At 46.5% G+C, this 21,034-nt stretch overlaps 3 protein-coding genes across 10 annotated transcripts in view; 2 read left to right on the top strand and 1 right to left on the bottom strand.

Moving 5' to 3' along the window:
- Positions 1-4,138, bottom strand: part of ppfia4 (PTPRF interacting protein alpha 4) — a 46,757-nt gene extending 42,619 nt beyond the window's left edge. For all 5 annotated transcript variants that reach the window (XM_062468433.1, XM_062468442.1, XM_062468459.1 and 2 more), the window contains exon 1: positions 3,067-4,138. In XM_062468433.1, the coding sequence (XP_062324417.1) occupies positions 3,067-3,321 (255 nt within the window). In that variant the 5' untranslated portion in view covers positions 3,322-4,138. The remainder of the gene's footprint in view (positions 1-3,066) is intronic.
- An 818-nt stretch (positions 4,139-4,956) lies between these two features.
- tmem183a (transmembrane protein 183A) lies at positions 4,957-8,517 on the top strand. 2 transcript variants are annotated; one of them, XM_062468422.1, is made up of 8 exons: positions 4,957-5,171; positions 5,543-5,632; positions 5,849-6,019; positions 6,222-6,381; positions 6,618-6,798; positions 7,186-7,266; positions 7,393-7,548; positions 7,657-8,517. In XM_062468422.1, the coding sequence occupies exons 1-8, from the start codon at positions 5,108-5,110 to the stop codon at positions 7,840-7,842; spliced, it is 1,089 nt and encodes a 362-aa protein (XP_062324406.1). In that variant the 5' UTR covers positions 4,957-5,107; the 3' UTR covers positions 7,843-8,517. The 2 variants fall into 2 exon arrangements, with proteins under 2 accessions (XP_062324406.1, XP_062324401.1); XM_062468417.1 differs by having other exon boundaries at positions 4,958-5,171; positions 7,390-7,548.
- A 644-nt stretch (positions 8,518-9,161) lies between these two features.
- Positions 9,162-21,034, top strand: part of tfeb (transcription factor EB) — a 30,104-nt gene continuing 18,231 nt past the window's right edge. Inside the window, exons 1-3 of one of the 3 annotated variants that reach the window (XM_062468386.1) lie at positions 9,162-9,419; positions 9,814-9,907; positions 20,875-20,952. The gene's annotated coding sequence lies outside the window, so the exon portion shown is untranslated. Of the gene's footprint in view, positions 9,420-9,813; positions 9,908-19,189; positions 19,432-20,874; positions 20,953-21,034 lie in introns of those variants that run through there. The other 2 variants (XM_062468379.1, XM_062468396.1) reach the window with 2 other exon arrangements.

The following is a 21,034-nucleotide window of genomic DNA, read 5'->3' as shown; positions in this document are numbered from 1 at the left end:
AGACTGAGATCAACCTGGACCGACTGATACTTGAGAAGGAAAGAGGATGGATTGGAACACACACTCAATCAGTACAGAGACACTCACATACACACACACAAGCAGTACAGCACACCGAGTGAACAATATGGAAGCAACACAGTCAAGGTCAAATTTGCAGTTGAAAAACGACTCACCACTCTGTGCAAAGCGGATATTCAAACTCTGTGTTCAGTGGTGACAGCCCTGTCAGTAGGGAAGGTCTACCTAGGAGGAATAGGTGTCCTCAGTAGCTCTAACTCTAAAACAAATAGCGGGCCGGAATAAGGGGTCAGATTATGGAGGGATTTAGTAAACAGACACAAACTCTGCTGACAAAAGGCCATAAGAGAGAGGATGTGTGTGCGAAGGGTCAGTAATGAGGTGTGTGTTCCTGTGTGTGTGCGAAGGGTCAGTAATGAGTGTATAATGTGTGTGTGTGCTCCCCCCACCCCCTTTACCCCCTGTTTGTTATGACACCTGCTCCAGTCAGACACAACAGGGGCTATTTCCGCCAACTGACACACACACATACACACCCACACACACCCACCCACATACACACCCACACACACCCACCCACATACACACACACACACATGCTGGGAAACAAGCGGCCACCTCTGCCTCAGCCTAGAAAACAAAAGGAGAACAGCTGCCTTCACTGGGGCCTCCACTGTCACACACACTGGGACACCTTCTACTGCCTCCCACACACACACACACACACACTGGGACACCTTCTACTGCCTCCCACACACACACACACACACACACACACACACACACACACACACGCACACACACACACTGGGACACCTTCTACTGCCTCCCACACACACACACACACACACGCACACACACACTGGGACACCTTCTACTGCCTCCCACACACACACACACACACACAGGGACACCTTCTACTGCCTCCCACACACACACACACACACACACACACACACACACACACACACACACACACACACACGCACACACACTGGGACACCTTCTACTGCCTCCCACACACATGCCAACACACACACACACAAACGCCGGGACACCTTCTACACACACCACCGCCTTTCACATAAACCGGTGTGCACACTGTAGTCAAGCCTTTCATCCACAATCACATCAACTCTACACAGGCCCTCACGGCCTATTCAGTCCGACCTGGACTTAACACACACACACTCATATACTTTCACACAGGCACAAACATGGAGGGAGCTATAGAGCCAGCAAGCCAACGAGGATCAGAGGAGAACGAGGCCCACACGTGTAATCACACCCACCCACCCGCAGTGCCTGAACCACCCTTCACATTGTAAACACACACACACAACTCTTATACACTGGAAGGAGAGCCACTATGTGTGTGTGTGTCTGCTTAAAAGCTCATTTGTCTATGGGAAAAGCCATCCCTGAGGACTGTATTAGTAGTATTATGCACTGTAATGGTCTGACATGTTAATCTGAAACTCTTTTCTTTGTGGTTAATGAACACATCCGTCCTGGGGTGCGTGCACGTGTGTGTGTGTGTGTGTGCTTGCTTGTATGTGTGCTTGTATGTGTGTGCATGCATGATAGTGAAGATTTGACAGTTCTGGGTCAGGCCAGTCCAAGCCCTGTGGTGTCAGACACCCAGGAGAAGACATACACACACACACAAACACACACAGGTGGAGTCGAATGTTTACTGTGCAGGCCAGATGAGAGGGTGGCAGCGAGGGGTAAGGAGGGCACTGTGGTCATGTCATGACCGATGCATCCGTCTCAGATCAGCTCAGGGTACAGCCGGCATCCGGGCTGGGCTGAGAGAGCACACACACACACACAGACACACAGACACACACACACACTGACGCACACACACACACACAGACTGACTCCAGGGCTGAAGTGAGAAGAGAGGGGGAGGAGAGTTTTCATAGCTGCCTTGTCATAAGTCCTGTATCAGTCCCTGGAATGGGTGAGGATGTGGGGTGGGGATAATAGCTACATTGATTTCTAGAAATTCTAGAGTCAGGATAAACAGATTTGACTTGAGCTCCCTAACACTCCCTGTCTGCTGAGAATTACATACCGTAGCACAATTACATGTAATTGTGACACAAGTCTGAAATGTGTATGTGTTTGTGGGTGAACTGTAGACATTGCCCCTAGGTCTCTGACTGTATAATACTTATTATCACAGAAATAAAACATTTTGCTAAACCAACCAAGATTAGAAAACAAGCATGACTGTCCCTTCCCACACAGTCACACACACTAGTATCCACACACACACACACACAGATCTGGGAAAGGAGCAAGCAGCCCAGGGCCGTGTACACTAACAGTCGGCCATGTTTCTTTCTCAAGAGGCTGCACCCATGCTGTCACCATCAGTAAGGAACCAGCACAGCAGGCACACACACACACACACACACACACGAGCGCTTCCCTGTCTTCCTGGTTCTGCATCAGCAATGTTCCAAACCATTCCAGGTCCACTAACACATTCCATGTTGCAACATATTCTGCTGAACAGCTTAGTGATGTCCTATTGAATCGTGTTAGACTGGATTCACCATGAGGATCTCACAGTGGAGGGTTCCAGTCATGGCAAGAATTTTACCTCCACTGCCAAGTGGGTTAAGCCTGTTGGCAGTGGATAGCCTGCAAGCTTTAAGAACAAAAGATTGTTGGTTCCACTCCAATCAAGCTGACTGGGACTGTGTTCTCTGCCTTAAGCTCTTCTTCTAGTCACCACTCCTTAAAAGGTGGCATAGTCCACAACAGGTAAAAAGGACTAGAGACAGTGGATGGCTGGATTACGAGCCTTTAATGTTCAAGTATTTACTGTAAGAGGGCATGGCTGGTCGGAGATTTAACTATGGACCATCCAGACATTAAATTTAGTCCTATCCCCTGTGCCAAGCAGTTATAGACAGGCCTCCTGGGAATGCATTGAGTAGCTAGAAGGAGGCTGTGCCTTTTTTAGCTACAGCTGGAGTAGATAGACTACAGGTCCCTATCAGCCAGGCTGGGTCTTAGGAAGCGTACCTGAGGCAGCGCTGCGTTGATCTGACGCTGGAGCACGTCCCTCTCGTGCTGGGCGCCTTGCAGCTTGGTCTGTGATTGGATGAGGGTCTCCTGGGTCTCACGCAGTGATTCGAGTAGCTTGTCTCTCTCGTCCAGCATGTTTACCATCAACTGCTCGAAGTTGGCCTCCTGGTCGGCGCCGTTTTGGGTGCTCCCGCCCCTGGGAGGACCACCCGAGTCCCCCTCGGTTATTGTCGGCATCACCTCGCACATCATCTTCGCCGCTGCCTTATTACAATCCTACAACATAGTAGGCTATTGCAGTGGGGAATAAGAGCGTGGCATCATGTATGTGCGAGACACCCCAGCTACACCAGATTGAGGAATGGGAGGTCTATACAGTTTATCACAAATCGGAAGGGGTGCGCAATAAATACGTTTTCTATTAAAAACTTTCAAAGAGACCAATTGCAAAAGCCAGCATTCAACCATATGGTCATCGCTTTATTTTGAGTCTTATTTTGGTCAATAAGTCTGAAATGAGACGATCTTGACCTTTTCCATATCAACCGGCGTTTATCACCTCGCGAGGAGATCCGCCCAGCTCAGAGCCATGCACTCCCGATTCCAATGTGATTTGATTGACAGCTCAACGATACTTGTTCACTGATGCGAGCACAGGGATGATATATTCCAACAGATCAAATTTCACGCGATTTCCGGGGCTCCTTTGATTCAACACCCACCAGTTGCCGTAAATCGTTCCTTTTTTCCGCGAGAGCAAGGCATTTCTGCGGTATCCGCCGTCTTAGCCGCTGCCATCTCCTCTCCACACCGCCGAGCCAACACACGCTCTGTCCCTCACACACTCCTCCCTCACACACTTGTGTTTCCGCAGCTGTCACCACTACGAATAAGGATAGGGAGCAAGTCCCTATAATCTAGAGAAGAACAATGCAATTTATCGATGAGCCAATACGCACGACGTTTACTCTCCCCGTTTCAGTAACGAAAGCACACTCATATTTACGGAGAATCTTGAGACATTCCGCTCAAGCGGTAGCGACAACTCCTCACATCAGCACCACTATGCGCGTTCACGGCACTGTTGTAATGTGCACGTGCGGCACGCTCTGGTGAGTCTGAGACCAAAATAGTGTCATGCGCAGCGCTCCCTGGTGGGACATAAAAAAATGGAACTGGCATAGTCTGAAATAGGATAGAAAATACGATCATATTCACATCACAATTAGTCGTAATGATATTGATAGCGCTATCTGTAGGCTACTTATTAGGCGAATCTATATTTTCTGTTCAGCAGTAACTGTCTAAATAGCCTATAATCTCATCACTCATCTTTCTACGTGTTAGCAGGCTAGCACGTACAACATTGAACATCGTATTCATGTTACATTAAGGAAATCAGAAAATATTTTCCAGTAGCTTCAGTGACTTTGTAACACATCTAAACTATAACTTCATATCAAGGAGTTTCACTAAGGTGTTTCGTCCAATCACAATCCATTGCGATGCGCTCATTCTAGCATTCCAGGTGGTTATTTTAAGGTAGTTATTTTTATGTAATTTTATTTTAAGGTAATTTTGACAGCCTAACCAACTGCGAGAGAAATATAACCCGTTTAAGAATGAATCATAAAATTATTGAAATGTTGTAGCCTGTGATGGTAGATTTTGTTCTGAAATAATTGAAGCACAACACCTCAATAACAATTTTCATTTTTTTAATTAAAATAGAATTAGAATATATATATAAATATATTTTTTTCATTGAGGTATTTTCTGAAGAAAAAAAAAAGATTTCTGTCTAAAACAAATTCCATTTTAAACGCATAAAACAGACAGCACGTTTAGAACCATACTCTCGCGTTGTTATAACCCAACTACGGAAGCCTTTAGGTCCATTCCATGATGGCTGAAGATCCTGGAGGAGCTTTTTTCAATTTCTCCCTCATTTTTCTCATTTTCTCTTTTCCTCTGCTTGTCACTGAGACATGGCAGGACAAACAGCCTCGCTAGGCGGCCAAAGACCCTTGTTACCGTTATGCCCAAGAAAGGGAACCGAAAACGGCTGAAATTTCGGGCCGGGGACGTCTGTTCGGAATCGGGTGTGTTGACGAGGCTAGCTAGCTCAAGTAGCTGTGTGGTTTATTCAATCAGTCGGGACTCGGTACAGTACCTAATAGAAGGGTGTTTCTTTGATCTTGCCTTCACTCCACCCTAGTTCCTTTGGTCAAGTGGACGTGTCCAAGCAAGATATGTAATTTCTCGTTAGAAGTAAAAAATAAAATATCTTTCAAAACTGTACACATTCATCATTAACTAACAGTAGGCTATACTTCAGTAACACTGGGGCCCACATAAGATACTGTAGCTACGTCACCAGGTTACTGTAGCTAGTGCGTGGTGGGATGGATAGTGATAAGACAGATGTCTTGACAGAAAATGAATGATGGCATCATTTTCCTCTTTCCCACAGTGACTGTTGCTGATTTCGCCAATGCCGATCCAGCAATTGTGAAGTCTGGGAGGGTGAAGAAGGCCGTTGCAAATGCAGTTGAAAAAGAAGGTAGTCTTAACTAGTTTTTTTATTCTGATATCAGGGCAGATCGTTGTTGCACAAGTGTCAAATAGCTCACTCTTTTCGAGGTCAAGGTTACGATAATAAAACTGCTTTGTGTTCATTTTGTATCTTGGGTACCTTAATCAGTTAAGTACATTTAACAGTATAACTGTACATTTAGTTGTCTTATTCTCATCTCCTGCTTGTCTATGTATTTTCCAGTAAAGTTGCTGTGTGGACTGGAGGCGTCACATGGTCCTGTACAGGAAGTGTTGTCGTCTGTGGCCAGCGTCACAGCTGACACCCTGGAGAGCAGTGACGACCTGGACCCTGAAGAGGATGGAGAGAACGACGTCAAAGGGGCGCGCAAGAAGAAAAACAAGAGAAGAAAAGGTGCACTGCGCTTGTGGACATTCTCAAATCTATACCTGGATACTCATGTTATCGATACCAATGTCTGCCATTGACACAAATGATGACTGTGAAGCTGTGTAGTAGAGCAAAGTCGTGAAGAAGAATGGCCAAGAAAGAATGAGAAGATGGATTGTGTTGATGCTGACGAGTTCATGTGTGTATGTTGTGTGTGCTACATCAGAGAGCAGTGAATGCAGTGATGGGGGGGAGTACCCTATGGATATCTGGCTGGTGCTGGCAGCCTACATCCGTCCAGAAGACGTGTGTAGGTTTGCGCTGGTCTGCAGGAGCGCCTGGACCGTCACCTGTACCGCAGCCTTCTGGACCAGGCTCTACAGGAGGTGAGCTTCCTCTCCATGGGTCCTCCTCCTTTCTGTCATTGGATCACTTCACCTACAACACACAACATGTAACGACAAGGCAAAAGACATGGTCATTGTTGGTATAGCTTTGTATGCACTCCTCTTCTGAAATGAGTCCTAAGAGACGCTCTCAGATCTGAGTTATTCTCAGTGTAGAACTGAGGTGGAGTGCCCAGTTGAAACCTTAAAGACGCGTGTTGTCTTCCGTCCTGCAGACACTACAGTCTGGATGCCCACCTGCCGCTGCGCCTGCAGCCGGGCAGCGTGGCCAGGATGCGCTGCCTGCGGGTGCGGGTCATTCGTTCCCTCTTCCACCTGTACGAGCCGTTCAGCTCGCGCGTCTCCCACAGCCCGCTGCTTCCCGAGGCCACGCCCACAACCCTGCTCAACTCCAAGGTAAACACACAACATGGCGGTGCGTCCAGGTCAGACGTTTCTCTTTTGTCCCACTGGAGGAAATTTGCTTTGCAGCAAAGCACAGATCACACAAAACTATACAACAGTTCAATCTATAAAAGATGAATTATGTAATAGCAGTGACCTTTGGGTGAAAGTTAAGCATGCCTATTGCTCTAGGGACAAAGGGTTATCGAAATCTATTGCGCTTTGCCCTGGGAACCCTGTAACTCTGACCTGAAGATCAAATTCCTCAAAGAGGGGATGGTCTAAAATCGATCCTACCTTTCTTAAGAGGTAGGATCGACGTTCAGTAGGCCAGCCAAGGCCTTCTGCAGGCTAACGTGTAGCGCTTCCAGATCCTAATGTCTGTGTTTCTCCCTGTAGTGTCTGCTGTTCTGGGACAACAAGGTGGTCGGGACTCGACCAGAGCCCATGTGGGAGTTCAACTTCAAGTTCATAAAGCAGGTGAGAGTCTGATGTTCTCTTTGCACCACAGGGGGTTTGTGTAGCCACTGAAACGGACATGAGAGTAGGCTGTAAGGTAGAGATAAACCTGGTGTTTACATGTCTGTTCTTATCTCCCTCCAGCAGGCGCGCTGTAAGAACGGCAGTACCCGGGCCCTGCTGTTGCCCAGGCAGTACGAAGAGGTCCACTCCAACCCAGACTCCGACTGCTACCTGCTACAAGTCACCACTCTCAACTTCATACGGCTCAACCCAGTCATCATGGGCATGACCCTTACCCTGGTGAGTACCTGCCTGCCTACCTCCTCCGCCTGCTATACCCACCGTCACCAGCAGGGAGCGTTCTCCCCTGCCCTGCCTAACTGCTGTGCTCGGTGTGCTTCTCCTTAGTTCACCATCAACGTGAGCACAGACATGCGTCACCACCGCGTTCGCCTGCTCTTCCAGGACTCTCCCCTCCAGAGGGGGAGGAAGGCGGGGGAGCAGGGGGGGACCCAGGTGGTGCTGGACCCGGTACACAGCGTGAGACTCATGGACTGGTGGCATCCGCAGTACCCACCCTCTCCCTACACATAGAACCTCTCCTCCACCCCTCCTCCCCACACCACAGCCTCTTATCCACTGTTCCTGTAGCTCGTATATTCTTCTGCAGTGTCTTTGCCCCTCTGTTCCTCTCTCTGAACCCTCCTCTTCTGCAGCATCAACCCCATGGGATCTGAGGGAAGCAGGGATGATCACTTCCTTCTGCATTGGCTTTTGATTTGTTGATGTGTTCTTTTAAATGAGGGAACTCATGATTTAATTAATCATTTTTGAATGGGGATTTAGGATTTGCCGTGTTTGTTTATTTCCTTTTTAACTTTTAAATACCCTATTTCTATTGGCCAGCATTGGACTCTGAGGATTCCTAGCATTCTTAAGGCAGATAGATCAGTGTTCTCTATAGGAAGAGCCAAAGACTCACCTCAAGCAACATCTGCTTTCCAACTTTGATTTGACCATTGGTTAGTTTTTCTTCTGTGATGCTCCCTGCTTTGGTGTCTTCATCAAGGCTGGGGTAGGAGATCAATCCTGCTGCACTGGATCTACATTATGATGGTAATGATGACTCAGTATTGGGTTTCTCAAGTTGTATGTCATGCAATGTAAAGAATGTCAGTAAAAAAAATGAAAACATCATCATGCTTGATCATAGTGTGTATGATTAATGGGCTGTCAAGGACGGTCAACAGAAGAGCTCTTATCGTTTTCCTCAATCAGTTGGAGTACAGATGTTTGACTTTGATTCAGTTGTACATTCTAATGTGATCCAAAATAGTTTTTAATGCGCAGCGTAGGACTTGATTGTAGCTTGATGTATAGTTGAGTCGACTATTTAGGGGGCATGTCAGGTGCCCCCTGGATAGCAGTGACGCTAGTCAGGTGCCCGTGTTTATCAGGATTGTTTTGTTTGTATGAGGCCTGTTCGGCTCTGTGTTGAAATTGATCTCCACTGACTGACCAAAAAGATTGCACTAAAGTACAACTACAAACAACCTTGTGTGTTTGTTTTTTTTGTAAGTTTTTTTTTTACACACAAGAATAGTAATTGTATTGGTTTCTATCTAAATATTGAAAAAGGGAGATGTTGGAGCCTGTGTCTTAATCTCACATTGCAGTCCACAAAGCATTCTTTTGACAAGGCTGCCCTCCTGTGGACAAGTGCTGCGCTATATCTTGCCTCGCAACCTTGTAGAGTGTTGTAGGTTGTGCCAAGTGACCGCCCCTGTCAACGGGCTGGTGCATCACGTCACTCCCTAAAATACTCCCGTTCCGGAGAACTACACTTCCCAGTATGCTCTCTGAGCTTTGCCATTGGTGGCCATAGTTGTCACAAGTGCGCACAGGTGACTGGACGCTCCAAGCGGTGACAACATCGCGACAAACGGAACGAAAACAATCAGCCACTGCAGTGCCACCAGCTGCGGAGTTTACAGTAGTTAGTTGGTGGTGGAAATAATTTGTATTATAAAGACAGTTCTTTCGCGTGGTTGGTCTAGAATCCGTCGGCATTCGCCTCATACAGTGGTGTTATTATTAGAGTGCACTGGAGGACTGCTCGTGTAGTTTCCAGAACCTGATTCTAACTTTGTACTGTCTGACCTTCAGAGCGGGTAAGTGATATTCTACCTCTGAACTTCTGCAAACTCGTCGCAAACTAAAATCCACCGCTGAAATCTACCACTAGGGTTTATTTTGAGGATCAATAGGCTACTGCGTGCACTGAAATGACTAGTTTTGTTGTCTAGAGATTTTTTTTAATGAAAGTTGTTTTGCAAAAGCGCGCAGTATTGTAGATGATCAATGCGTGATCATTGGAAATTATTATTCCATAATGGATTATTAAATAACTTCCAAACAAATCTGCTCGTCTGATTGTTAAACAGATATTATCTGATATATTTTTCACGTGGTCAGTCCCAAGGTTAGACTGTTATAAGTTTAATTTTTTAACTTTGCTGGTCTCTGTGTTACTGCACTTCAACTGTCCTTTTTACTTAAATACAGCCGTGCCATCCCAAGTTCCAAATGCCATTTCAGAGCGCGCGCCGGGTAGGACCACTGGATCAGCGGCTGTATCAGTAACAACACTTTAGCCGTGGTATGCCGCTATGTATAAACTCTGAGATACTCCCCTTATGTAACTAGAACTTTGCTGGAAAGCCTCGAGCGCGCGGGGACCAAGCTGAGCCGATCGAGGACACCACGCGCAGTGAAGCCTTCGAGCATTGGTCTTTGAGCGCTTGCACCCCGTGCTCACCCGCAATCAGCAAGAATACTTAAAAAATGCTATGTTTAATGAGCAATTTACAAACATGTTCTTGTCTGAGTTGATACAGGCGTTTGACTTTGTTCAGTCACGCATGGTGACCACTTCCTCCCCAGGTTTCTTCATAATTTTGAGAGTTTTGGGGGAGTTTCCTTGTCTACCTTGAAGGTTGATGCTGGTAATAGGTTCTGATCTGTAGCCATCTGTGAAGCCCTTTGTGACATTGCTTGTAAAGTTGGCTGTAGAAATAAATTAGATTCGATCTCTGACATAGCTAGACACGAGATGTGAGTGCAGTCTCTGTAGTGTGGTGATACTGCAGATGTTGCTGTTCTTGCTGTAGTAGGTGATGATGGAGATGATGATGCTGGACTAGAGCTTTCACGTAGAGCTTTCTTTAGGATGTAATCAGATGAGTGACCCAATGTTCATACATGCTGACCCTCTCCCTGGAGATACCTGACTCATCCCGTCTATCGCACTGTATGGTTTTATGATGGCTCATATGTTTGTTGTGGCGGGGATGCCTCCGGCCTAAAGAAAATAACTCTATTTTAAAGGTATATTAAGTTATATCTCCTTCTATACGGTTGAGGACATACCCGCAGCATGACGTTTAACTCCAAAGCCTAACCCTTCAACTCTCAATGTCCCATATGAACATGACCATTCAGGGAGCACAGTAGGAGTCAAAGGTCATATGAGTCAGCCAGTTGAGGTCACCTGTGTCACACCAACTCTCACAACAGCTTCTGTATTTAAAACTCCCTTTTCAGCATGACTCGACTTTTTTCAATTTAGTCAATTTCCAAGAAATTCCCTCTCCCAAAAATTAAATAAGTTTTCTTCTTGATCAACATAATATAGGCAATTCAAATAGCAGGGGCTGTATAAGAGCACAGTGTTATGTGTGGAGTGGAATAGACTGCGGACACACTAGTATGGTGAGCTTACTGACTAGCTGCTCCTGAGCTGGATGGCCCTCAGGTTAAGTACACAGGTTAGGGTTAAATAGATGTTGACCTCTGACACATGATAGTCCACCTCTGTTTCTCTTGTGTGTTTTAACATCATGCACACTTCTAACATTCTTTGGAAATGTACAGAGGAACAGAACACTCCCAATCAATGATCACACCGTGTGTCATTGATATGATTTCATACTGGTGGGGATCTAAGTAAAAGATATGACCATCATGAGTAACCTCTTGACCTGAAGATTCACAGAGAATAGACAAGCTCCATCTTCAACCTCCACCTGGAGTTCCAGGTGGGGTCACTTTGACATTGGGGGGGTGGAGGAGCAGGTAAATCCAGTCTGGGTTTCTAAGTGAGGCTGAGCTATTCTCATGAAGACTGAAGCGTCTTTATCTACGCCCTCTCCACTATGTGATCGTTGTTACTGATAAACGAGCACTTCCACATCGTAGCAGGCTTGGCTGTGTGTTCAACACACACACACACACACATACACACACACTCTCTCTCTCTAGCGCACACACATTGATCCTCCCAGTGGCAGCCTCCTGTCTCTAAGCGCTGACAGGTTCAGATGGGGTTCAGAGGACTGGGTTTGTTTTTACGTGTCTGAGCGACTTGGGATCAGATATACACTGACAGGACAGAGATGCATGATTAGTGACAAGGCTCCAACACACAAGCTCACACACACACACACACACACACCCACACACACACACACACACACACACACACACGCACACACACACACACACACACACACACACACACACACACACACACACACACACACACACACACACACACACACACACACACACACACTTACTTGTGCTGCAGGTCTGTTTATGTAAAGTTAATGAGATAGCTTATTTCCATTCCATTTTGTGAGTGCTCAGTGTATGAGCTAGTTGAACATTAGTTGCTGTAGGCCATTACAAGATTCATTCAGATTTTTTTTCTTTTCTGGTGTGTCACAAATAAATAAATATATGTTTCTGTAGTCAATGCTGGACCTTTCTGTCTCTGTAGACTGTATCTATACTAAATCAGCTTTGGCATCTTTATTTACTGTCGTTATATGAACCTATGAACTTACAGTTTCTAATGCAAAGACCTGTGCTGCATGTGTTTGTATATGCACTTGTACGTGCTAGCTTATATTACATTTACAATTTTAGGATCTTTAAGTGTCACTCTATAGTGAAGTCAATATCATGTTTGATAAGGTACCATGCTCAGAACTTAAGTTAGTTACTCCAACCTGTAGTATCTACTATACTTACCTATCTTCCTTTTAATGGACAGTGTTGTAGCTGCTTGGGGTCCCTCATTTTTCTCTGTAAAAATGCAGCCCTCCCCCTTCCAATCACACATACACCACACACTACACACACACACACACACACACACACACACAGCTGTGGGTGCATGGAGGGAGGGAACAGCGGGATAGAGATTGAGACAGATGTGTGTGTGGGGGGGACTCAGTGGGGCAGCAGAGTGCACAGAGAGGGAGAGGGGTCAGGGGTCACCAAACACAGGGGCCCACGAGGTTACTGTGAGCGAGGTCAGAACCTGGGACCGTCAGATATGTGGAGTGTCAGTGGTGAAGCCAGAGCCATCACACCCCCTCTCTAAACCTAGCACCACTGTAGACAGCTCAACCAGAGAAACCACAGCCCTCCCCTGGAACTCACTGAACTGAACTACAGGTAGCGTGGAACTTGTTTGAAGGATACCATGTTACCTTCTCTTTCCATCTTTAACGTCTCTGGCCGTAACAGTAGGTCCTGTTTACATTGTTGACTCGTTTACGTTTCCAAGCTTCAGTAGTGTGTGTAGTATGTCTGCATGTGTGACATCTGTGTCAGAGAACCTGATGGTCTTGTTCCAGTGCTCATGTTAGCGCTGTATCCTGTTTGCTGTGTGTACGGGAAAGTGCGTGTGTGTAGAAGGTCATATCTTCAGCCTCATTGGAATCATGTTGGCACATAAGTGGCAGTGACGAGGTTCATTTACTCTAGGTAAACAGAGGCGTCCACTCTCTCTGAATCCCTCACACATACATACACACACATGCACACTCTGCACACTTTTAGGGACACTTACACATGCATGCACACGCACACAGGTCTGTGGCAGTAGACTACCTGTGCTGTTCCGGGAGACAGCATATTACATTTTGTATTTAACATTTTCACATTTCATTCATTTATTAATGATTTATTGGATCTAAAGCGACTTACAAATAGTGCATATCTTAAGTGCAGCAGATAATCAAGGACTACAATGGCAACAATAACAATATCTACAATATAACATCGTTCTGATGATAGGACAACATAGGAACAACGACTCAGGGGCAACTTCTTAAAGCAGCAGGCTCCAGGCTTCAGGCTTCACTGTAAGTGTGTAAACACCTCATCTGCCTGCCATATGGGCTCATATCCTAGAACTAGCACAGCCTCTCCACAGCTGCCGACACGTGACCTGGCTACGGACAGCCCCAGTTACCCAGATAGCCTGGCAGGAACCACACCCTGTGGAAGACAGAACCTGTGGAACACAGAACCTGTGGAACACAGAACCTGTGAAACACAGAACCTGTGAAACACAGAACCTGTGGAACACAATAGGATCTACACCCTTTAGAGCTTGGCAATGCCAACATGTTCCTCTGCATATGAAAGTGAGGTGTTTTCACAGATTTGCGATTTCTGTTTGAAAACCCCAGGGGATTGACAGACATGAGATTGGTGACAACAAGACACATGATGCCATCAGGTGGGAGAGTGGGCGGGTGTTTGAGACATGTGCTGGATGTGTGACCCTACTTCCTCATCTAGGCCCCGCCTCTAGGGTTCCACTTCTTCATTTCAAGTCGGTGGAGATGGTCCACTGCACTGCTCTTTTCTTCTGCCCATCCACTCGTCCAATCTTCTACTCATCTGTTCTTCCACCCATCTAGCTCTCCTTCTATTCATTTGTCTGTTCTTTCAACCACCTCAACAGTCCCAGGAGGGCCAAGTTTAAAGAGTTAGCTAAACAATTACCACTTGGTACTACTAAATAAACGGATAAACCTTCAGCTTTTCACTGTCATTTCCTACAACCATTATTTATCCAGGCTAGTCAATTTGTATCTACAATAATGTCCTGACCATTGACAAGTGTAGCTCAATAAAGACATTGAATAGCAAATCAATTGTGTGTGTGTGTGTGTCTGGGAGATGGGGGGAGGGAAGAGGTGAGAGAGAGAGAGAGAGACCATACTTAAAGCACAGCTTGATATCTGTTTAGCACAGTTGATTAGCTCTTAAATCAGACCTTTCCTGTACAGCAGACAGCAGTTCTCTGCACCCTCGACTCTGAGCTGTCTCAGCAGAGCTCTTATCTAGCTGGATTAGTAATGCTTAAAACCACAGCCATTTTAAAACTGGTGTATATGATACAGCTATGCTTCGTTGATGATTTCATAAGATATAATAATCTCTTCCTGCTCTTTAACAGCCAGTTAGTCACAGCCACTGGCGCTTACAATGGAACTATACTATGCTTATCTTTGCCTAATTGTTCTTTGTTCAGTGCAGTGTGTGTGTGTGTGTGTGTGTGTGTGTGTGTGTGTGTGTGTGTGTGTGTGTGTGTTTGTCTGTTTATATATGTTGATGCATATTTCCGTGTGCACAGCATTCCATTGTATTAGTTTATTGTAAGACTCCTTCCATATTTGGCCAAAGGAAAGAGCTTGATACTGTACGCTGTACCTTCTGTATTGACTAGCCACATTCCTGTTCCACTGTAATGTCATAGCGTCCTGAGACATGGCACACACACACACACACACACCCACACGTACACACACAGACACACACACACAGACACACACACACAGGTTCTACTCAGTGTATTACCGCCCACTCTATACTGACTAGTTAACGTCCCTAAATATCTCAACCTCTCCAATGTGTTCCCCCCCCCCCCCATGTCCCCCCCATCTCTTCTTCTGTCTCCCTGTGTGAGACAGCCAGGTCTGCACCATGGTCAGCAGTCATACTCCACCGTGAGCAGCACCCTACCAGTCCCCTCAGTCCTGAGTGAATGAGAGTGAGAGGGAGGTGGAATTTGCTGTTAAAAGGGTGGCATTCTATGCATGACGTCAACGAGAGTGAGTGAGAGTGTGTGTGTGTGTGAGTGCCCTAAGCGCTCCAATGTTCCTAATCTCCAGGCCCATCTCCCAAACGCCTGTCATTCCAACTCACCCTGCATACCAACTCTCACGCATGCTAACAGAAATGCTGTGTGGCTGGTTAAAAAACACACTTTCAAACACACACAAACACACACACACACACACACACACACACACACATACACAACTTGACTGTCTGCAATTCATGCACATATGCACACAAAGACACCTTGTGTACAGATAGAACACAGGTACATGAAGCTCCTCGTGCACAACACAAACCCAGACTGTGAAGTGCATTCATTCATTCATCTGATATTGTACATAGTAACATCTTCTTCACTCTAGGCTCCACACATTCCATCTCCTCCTCCCATCTTCTTCTTCTCCTCCCTCCCTCCCTCCCTCCCTCCCTCCCTCCCTCCCTCCCTCCCTCCCTCCCTCCCTCCCTCCCTCCCTCCCTCCCCCCTCCCCTGTCCCCTTCTCTTTCTTCTGCTCTCCTTCCTTTCTGAGCCTCTCAGGAACTTAGCATCAGTGTTTCTCCCATCACCACCCCTGTATGAAGAGGAAGTACACTTCTACTGGTTTGGGTTATCTTGTCTGCTCATCTGTCTCAGTTCCACCTGTCCACCAAGCCCAGGGAGGACACGGTCACTGGGGTCCTCCCACAAGCCCACAGACGCTTCTGGCATACAAGCAACATAATTTCTAGGGTTGGCTGACTGTCCCTTGGTCTGAACTCTTCATGTAATATGTGTGTAACCACAGTTGGAGTTTAGAAAGGAAGCACACAAGGGCTGATGTGTACATGTGCGTGTGTGTGAGAGAGGGAGAGAGAGAGAGAGAGAGAGAGAGAGAGAGAGAGAGAGAGAGAGAGAGAGAGAGAGAGAGAGAGAGAGAGAGAGAGAGAGAGAGAGAGAGAGAGAGAGAGAGAGAGAGAGAGAGAGAGAGAGAGAGAGAGAGAGAGAGAGAGAGAGAGAGAGAGAGAGAGAGAGAGAGAGAGAGAGAGAGAGAGAGAGAGAGAGAGAGAGAGAGAGAGAGAGAGAGAGTATTTGTCCAGTCTCCCCACAAGCCATTGTCAGGAGCACAAGGCTTTCATGGTTAGTGAGTTCCTCTCCTACACAGCATTCAGAAGATTGGCTAATAGCTGCAGGAAAACAGCTTTATCAGCCAATGAACTGGCAGCGTGGCTCAATCCCGCCCCTGGACAGGAATAACACAGTACATACACAGCAGTGTCTACCAGGGCTGTTGGAGCTGCCTTGGAGGGCTCTGTTGCAAACAAGGCCTGAGTGTCAACATTGGTGACTGTGAAAACCCTGGTTCCCAGCGTATCAATGAGTATGCGTGCCGAAAGGAAGGAGAATAGAGAAAAGGGAGAGAGAAAGGAAATATGGAAGAATACAGAAATATAGAGTTTTAGGTAAACTCAGGTTTTGGATTGGAGAGTTGTGAGAAGAATGAGGGATGCTAGAAAGAAACAGCCAGGGATATGAGAGCCCCTAGACCAGCAGGTGTGCCGACCCTTAGCTCATGTGGTAAACAAGCTCTCAGAAAACAAATGTAACACCAGCTGACCTCTCTCTCCCTTTCTATTTTTCTCATGCACACTCACATTGTGTGGGTGTGTGTTTCTCACCCGGAGGCAGTCTGATTGATTAGTCAAAGGCCATACTGTCAAACTCACTGACCAATCAATATTCTAGACACAAAACACCCTGGGATTTGGAGAGACAAAATGTGAGAGAGAAAGAGGGAGTAAATAAGTAAAAATAAAATGTTGCTCTAATTATTTTGGTAACCATAGGAAGTTGCTCCTGAATACCTCTGACAGGTGGCATCTTTTCCTTCTATCTAAACATAAAGAAGCCTATTTCTTTCCCTATGCCAACCTTCATGAATGGACAACTTTTCCCATGAGCCTTTGAGTTTGATTTTCTGACAAAAACCTTCAGCAAATATTGGACAGTCCAATAAGAACCACCCACAATGTGAGAGTATATTCACAGAATAAAACTTGAGATTCATAATAAACACTTGTTAAGATCTCAAAGAAACTGGTGTGTGTTCTCCTGTCAGTCGGCCTAGAATGGCTGGAAAGAAAGATGAATCTGTCTCCAATCAAGTCCTCCAATATAGAGAGCACTATTGAATATGTCTCCTTCTGATGGTGAAGTTGAGAGACACTGAGATGTGTGTTTGTTTTCGGCTGGTTGATCACATGACCCGTGTGTATGGGGGGGAGAGAGTGTGTTTGCAGCCATCCCTTATACCAAATCTCACACTTTCTGTAAAAGACACTGTCCAGTCGAAGAGAAAGAGGACTTTTATCATCATAGAGTGGGACTCATACAGCAGAGCCAGAGATTGTGCTTTGTTTAGCTTCCATCAGCAGTGTTGTCATGGTTCCCCCTGTCCGAGAGCCTTCACAGGTCTGAGGGAGAGGGGATAGGGCTGTGTCTATGTTCACAGATCTGAGGGAGAGGGGATAGGGCTGTGTCTATGTTCACAGGTCTGAGGGAGACGGGATAGGGCTGTGTCTATGTTCACAGGTCTGAGGGAGAGGGGATAGGGCTGTGTCTATGTTCACAGGTCTGAGGGAGAGGGGATAGGGCTGTGTCTATGTTCACAGGTCTGAGGGAGAGGGGATAGGGCTGTGTCTATGTTCACAGGTCTGAGGGAGAGGGGATAGGGCTGTGTCTATGTTCACAGGTCTGAGGGAGAGGGGATAGGGCTGTGTCTATGTTCACAGGTCTGAGGGAGAGGGGATAGGGCTGTGTCTATGTTCACAGGTCTGAGGGAGAGGGGATAGGGCTGTGTCTATGTTCACAGGTCTGAGGGAGAGGGGATAGGGCTGTGTCGTGATGTTAATGGCTCCGCCTAGGCTAGAACCGAGCTCTAGGCTAGGACCGAGCCCTAGGCTAGGACTAGGTGACACTGTCAAGTTTGAGGGGAGGCAGGATTCTGTTAATCCCAAGAAACAGTGGAGCACCACCAGATGGAGCTAAACACACTCTCTAACAGATGCAGGGGATGTTACCTGGAGAGAGAACCTCACCTGGAAATAGGTGTGTGTAGGGTGGCGGGGGGGGGGGGGCAGAGGTCACACCTGACATCTGCTGTCTTTCTCTTGATTCTATTACCCACAGAGTGACTAGAATGAATGTGTTTATGTAATCCAGAAATTCCCACAATTCCCACAATGCACTGCTCCTGTCTAAGCTTGACGTCCCCTTTGAATCAGTAGTTGTGGCCAGTTCTGTGGTTTTTATAGGAAAGGCTCAGATAATGATGTAGTTTCCCTACTGTCATCATTGTAGTGGTAATGGCCCTGACTGTGAATGATGGGAAGACAACCTGTTATCTCTGATGGCTCTGCCAGTCACAGTTTGAGAAACACACTGTTATAGAGACAGGATAGGATCTAGCTATGTTCTGATACCCAGTCACGATAGGTGATGACTATCAACAGGCCCTGACTCACGTTGTTTTGACCACTCTGACTCAGTTGCCCACACAATCCTGTAACCTCTCTTTGTGGGATATCGTGTTAAGTGTTCATGTCAGAGTCTAGTGTGTGTGGGTGTGAGTGTGTGTGTGTGTTAGAGAACGCAAATAATAACAACCCATTCACCATACACATACATTCCTCTGGGAAACGATACAGATTCAACAGGGCACAGTTACACATTTGTTTTGGGGGTTCCCGTGTGTGCGTGGGTGTGTGTGTGGGTGTGTGTGTGGGTGTGTGTGTGGGTGTGTGTTTGCTGCTGAGACACTGAATCCCCCTTGTTCCTCCTCCAGACTTTTACACTCACGCCAATTTATGGGAAGTGGAGGCGGAGGAGGAGGAGGAGGAGGGACTAGGAAGTGATGTTGTAGTTTAGGGAGGAAGGAATCGTGACTAAGACTGTCCCTGTGACTTGCTCTGAGTGGAGAGGAGTGGTGTCACGAGCAGAGACACCGATTGTAAAAGTCTATGGCTAAGCTAGCTCTGTGTGAGAGAGAGAGAGAGAGAGAGAGAGAGAGAGAGAGAGAGAGAGTGAGAGAGATGGTGTGTGTGCGTCTGATGTATACAAACCACATGGGGGTGCCTGAACTATCTTGGATACACTGAGTCGGTGTGAGGGTTGACTCCTGGCCTTACAGGTCCCACTCCCTGGTCAGGACTTTGGATTTCCAGGTATGGATCTCTCTCCCCACCCTTGGCTCACACAGAACATAGCTGCATCTCTACAGTGCGCTTCATCAAGGTCCTGTGTACATGCTGTCCACAGGGCCCATGAACAAGGCATTCGGTATGATTTGACACGGATACACTAGGTGTTGTTTGAATGCAGGCTTTGTGTACAGGGTTGGTGAGTAGACTGACTTTTCATTCACACTCACATTCTGTGCTTCTTTACAATGGGCCACTTGCTAACGCTCGTTGTCACTGGCAGGAGAGACTGTTCCTAATAGTGACATGCTGTGTCCTAGTCAGACAGATATGTGTTTCTTACCTCAGTAACATTGTTGCTAGTATGCATCCCTGCTCATGGCAACCACATTGTAGTTTGTAGAAACGAGTCTTTGTTGCTCTATTGTATGTCCAGTAAAATAGTCTTGCGTGCGTGTAAATATGTGTTGTCGTCAGGAACTTGATGAAGTGTCAAGAAAAGGCCACCTCTGAGACTCATCTGAATGTAGGAATTTGCAAACTCAGTTTCTGGTTGTTCTTGATTATTTACAAATGACATCAAATCTGAAGTAAACAAGAGGTTTAGCATTGTGATGTTTCCGCGCTTTTACGTCCTGATTCTCTCAGCGTGTTTTCTTCCTCTGCCAGGAAGAGGAAGTTCCTTCACTTCTGTCCTGACCTCACTGACAGTTGTGCAAGCAATCAAAGAGGAAGAGAGGGCTTGTGGTAATGTTGCTGAGTCCATTGTGTCTCAGTTTCAGTATTCTGTTATGGTCTGGTATAGCTAGGCTGATGGGAATCCTGTCTGATGCTGATGGCACACAGTTAAGAGAGTTCATCCAAATAGTCTAGTGGAGTCCATTCCATTATTTTCCTCTCTTTGGAGGAGCTTTGAACCGGTAGGAACCTATTTGCTCCAGATTCTTGTTTCCTCCATCCTACCCACGAGGAGGCCACTGATGGGAGATGCACCCTGTAAGCAGCATGACCCATGGACCAGCGGAGGGATGTTCTGAAGGGCTATTTTGAGAGTTCTGATAACTCCAGTTCTGATCAAACTAATGTTTTTGAGATGGGATAGATATTGGAGTTAGGAGAAGTCCTTGAGATTGATCTTGATTTCATGGTGATGATGTCTCCAGTGGAATGCAATCTCTATATATGTCATAGAGGGTGTGTGCCTGTTGTCCTTGCAGGACCCACAACATTACCTACCGCCAGGAACAGTACACCACTACTAACACCTAATGTACTGTGCCAACTGCAGCATTGCTACAGCTTGTTGCACTACCGACAGAACATCACGATCACAGCAATATCCTATTAAGAGGTGGTTCTACTTCCTGTAAAGCATCTAATGTTGTTGCTGTTGTGTATTTCCGTGCTGATTACAGGCTGTAATAACACCTTCCCTCCTCTTCTGTGCTCCTCCCTCTCTCACTGTAGATTGTCGTCGACCAGAGATGTAGAGAACAGCAGGAGGAGCGCACACTACATCTCTTTTTACTCTTTCCCCACAAGCAGGTAAGTGTGCTTTTGTGTTTTGGGTATTTTCCTGGCAAATCAACGCACAGGAAATCGTTCACCTGTTTCCTGTTTCGGACAT

The sequence above is a fragment of the Osmerus eperlanus genome, chromosome 1 (genome assembly GCF_963692335.1).
Source record: "Osmerus eperlanus chromosome 1, fOsmEpe2.1, whole genome shotgun sequence".
Lineage (NCBI taxonomy): Eukaryota > Metazoa > Chordata > Actinopteri > Osmeriformes > Osmeridae > Osmerus > Osmerus eperlanus.
Note: the sequence above shows the minus strand (reverse complement) of the source record. Positions and strands in the feature narration are given on the sequence as shown.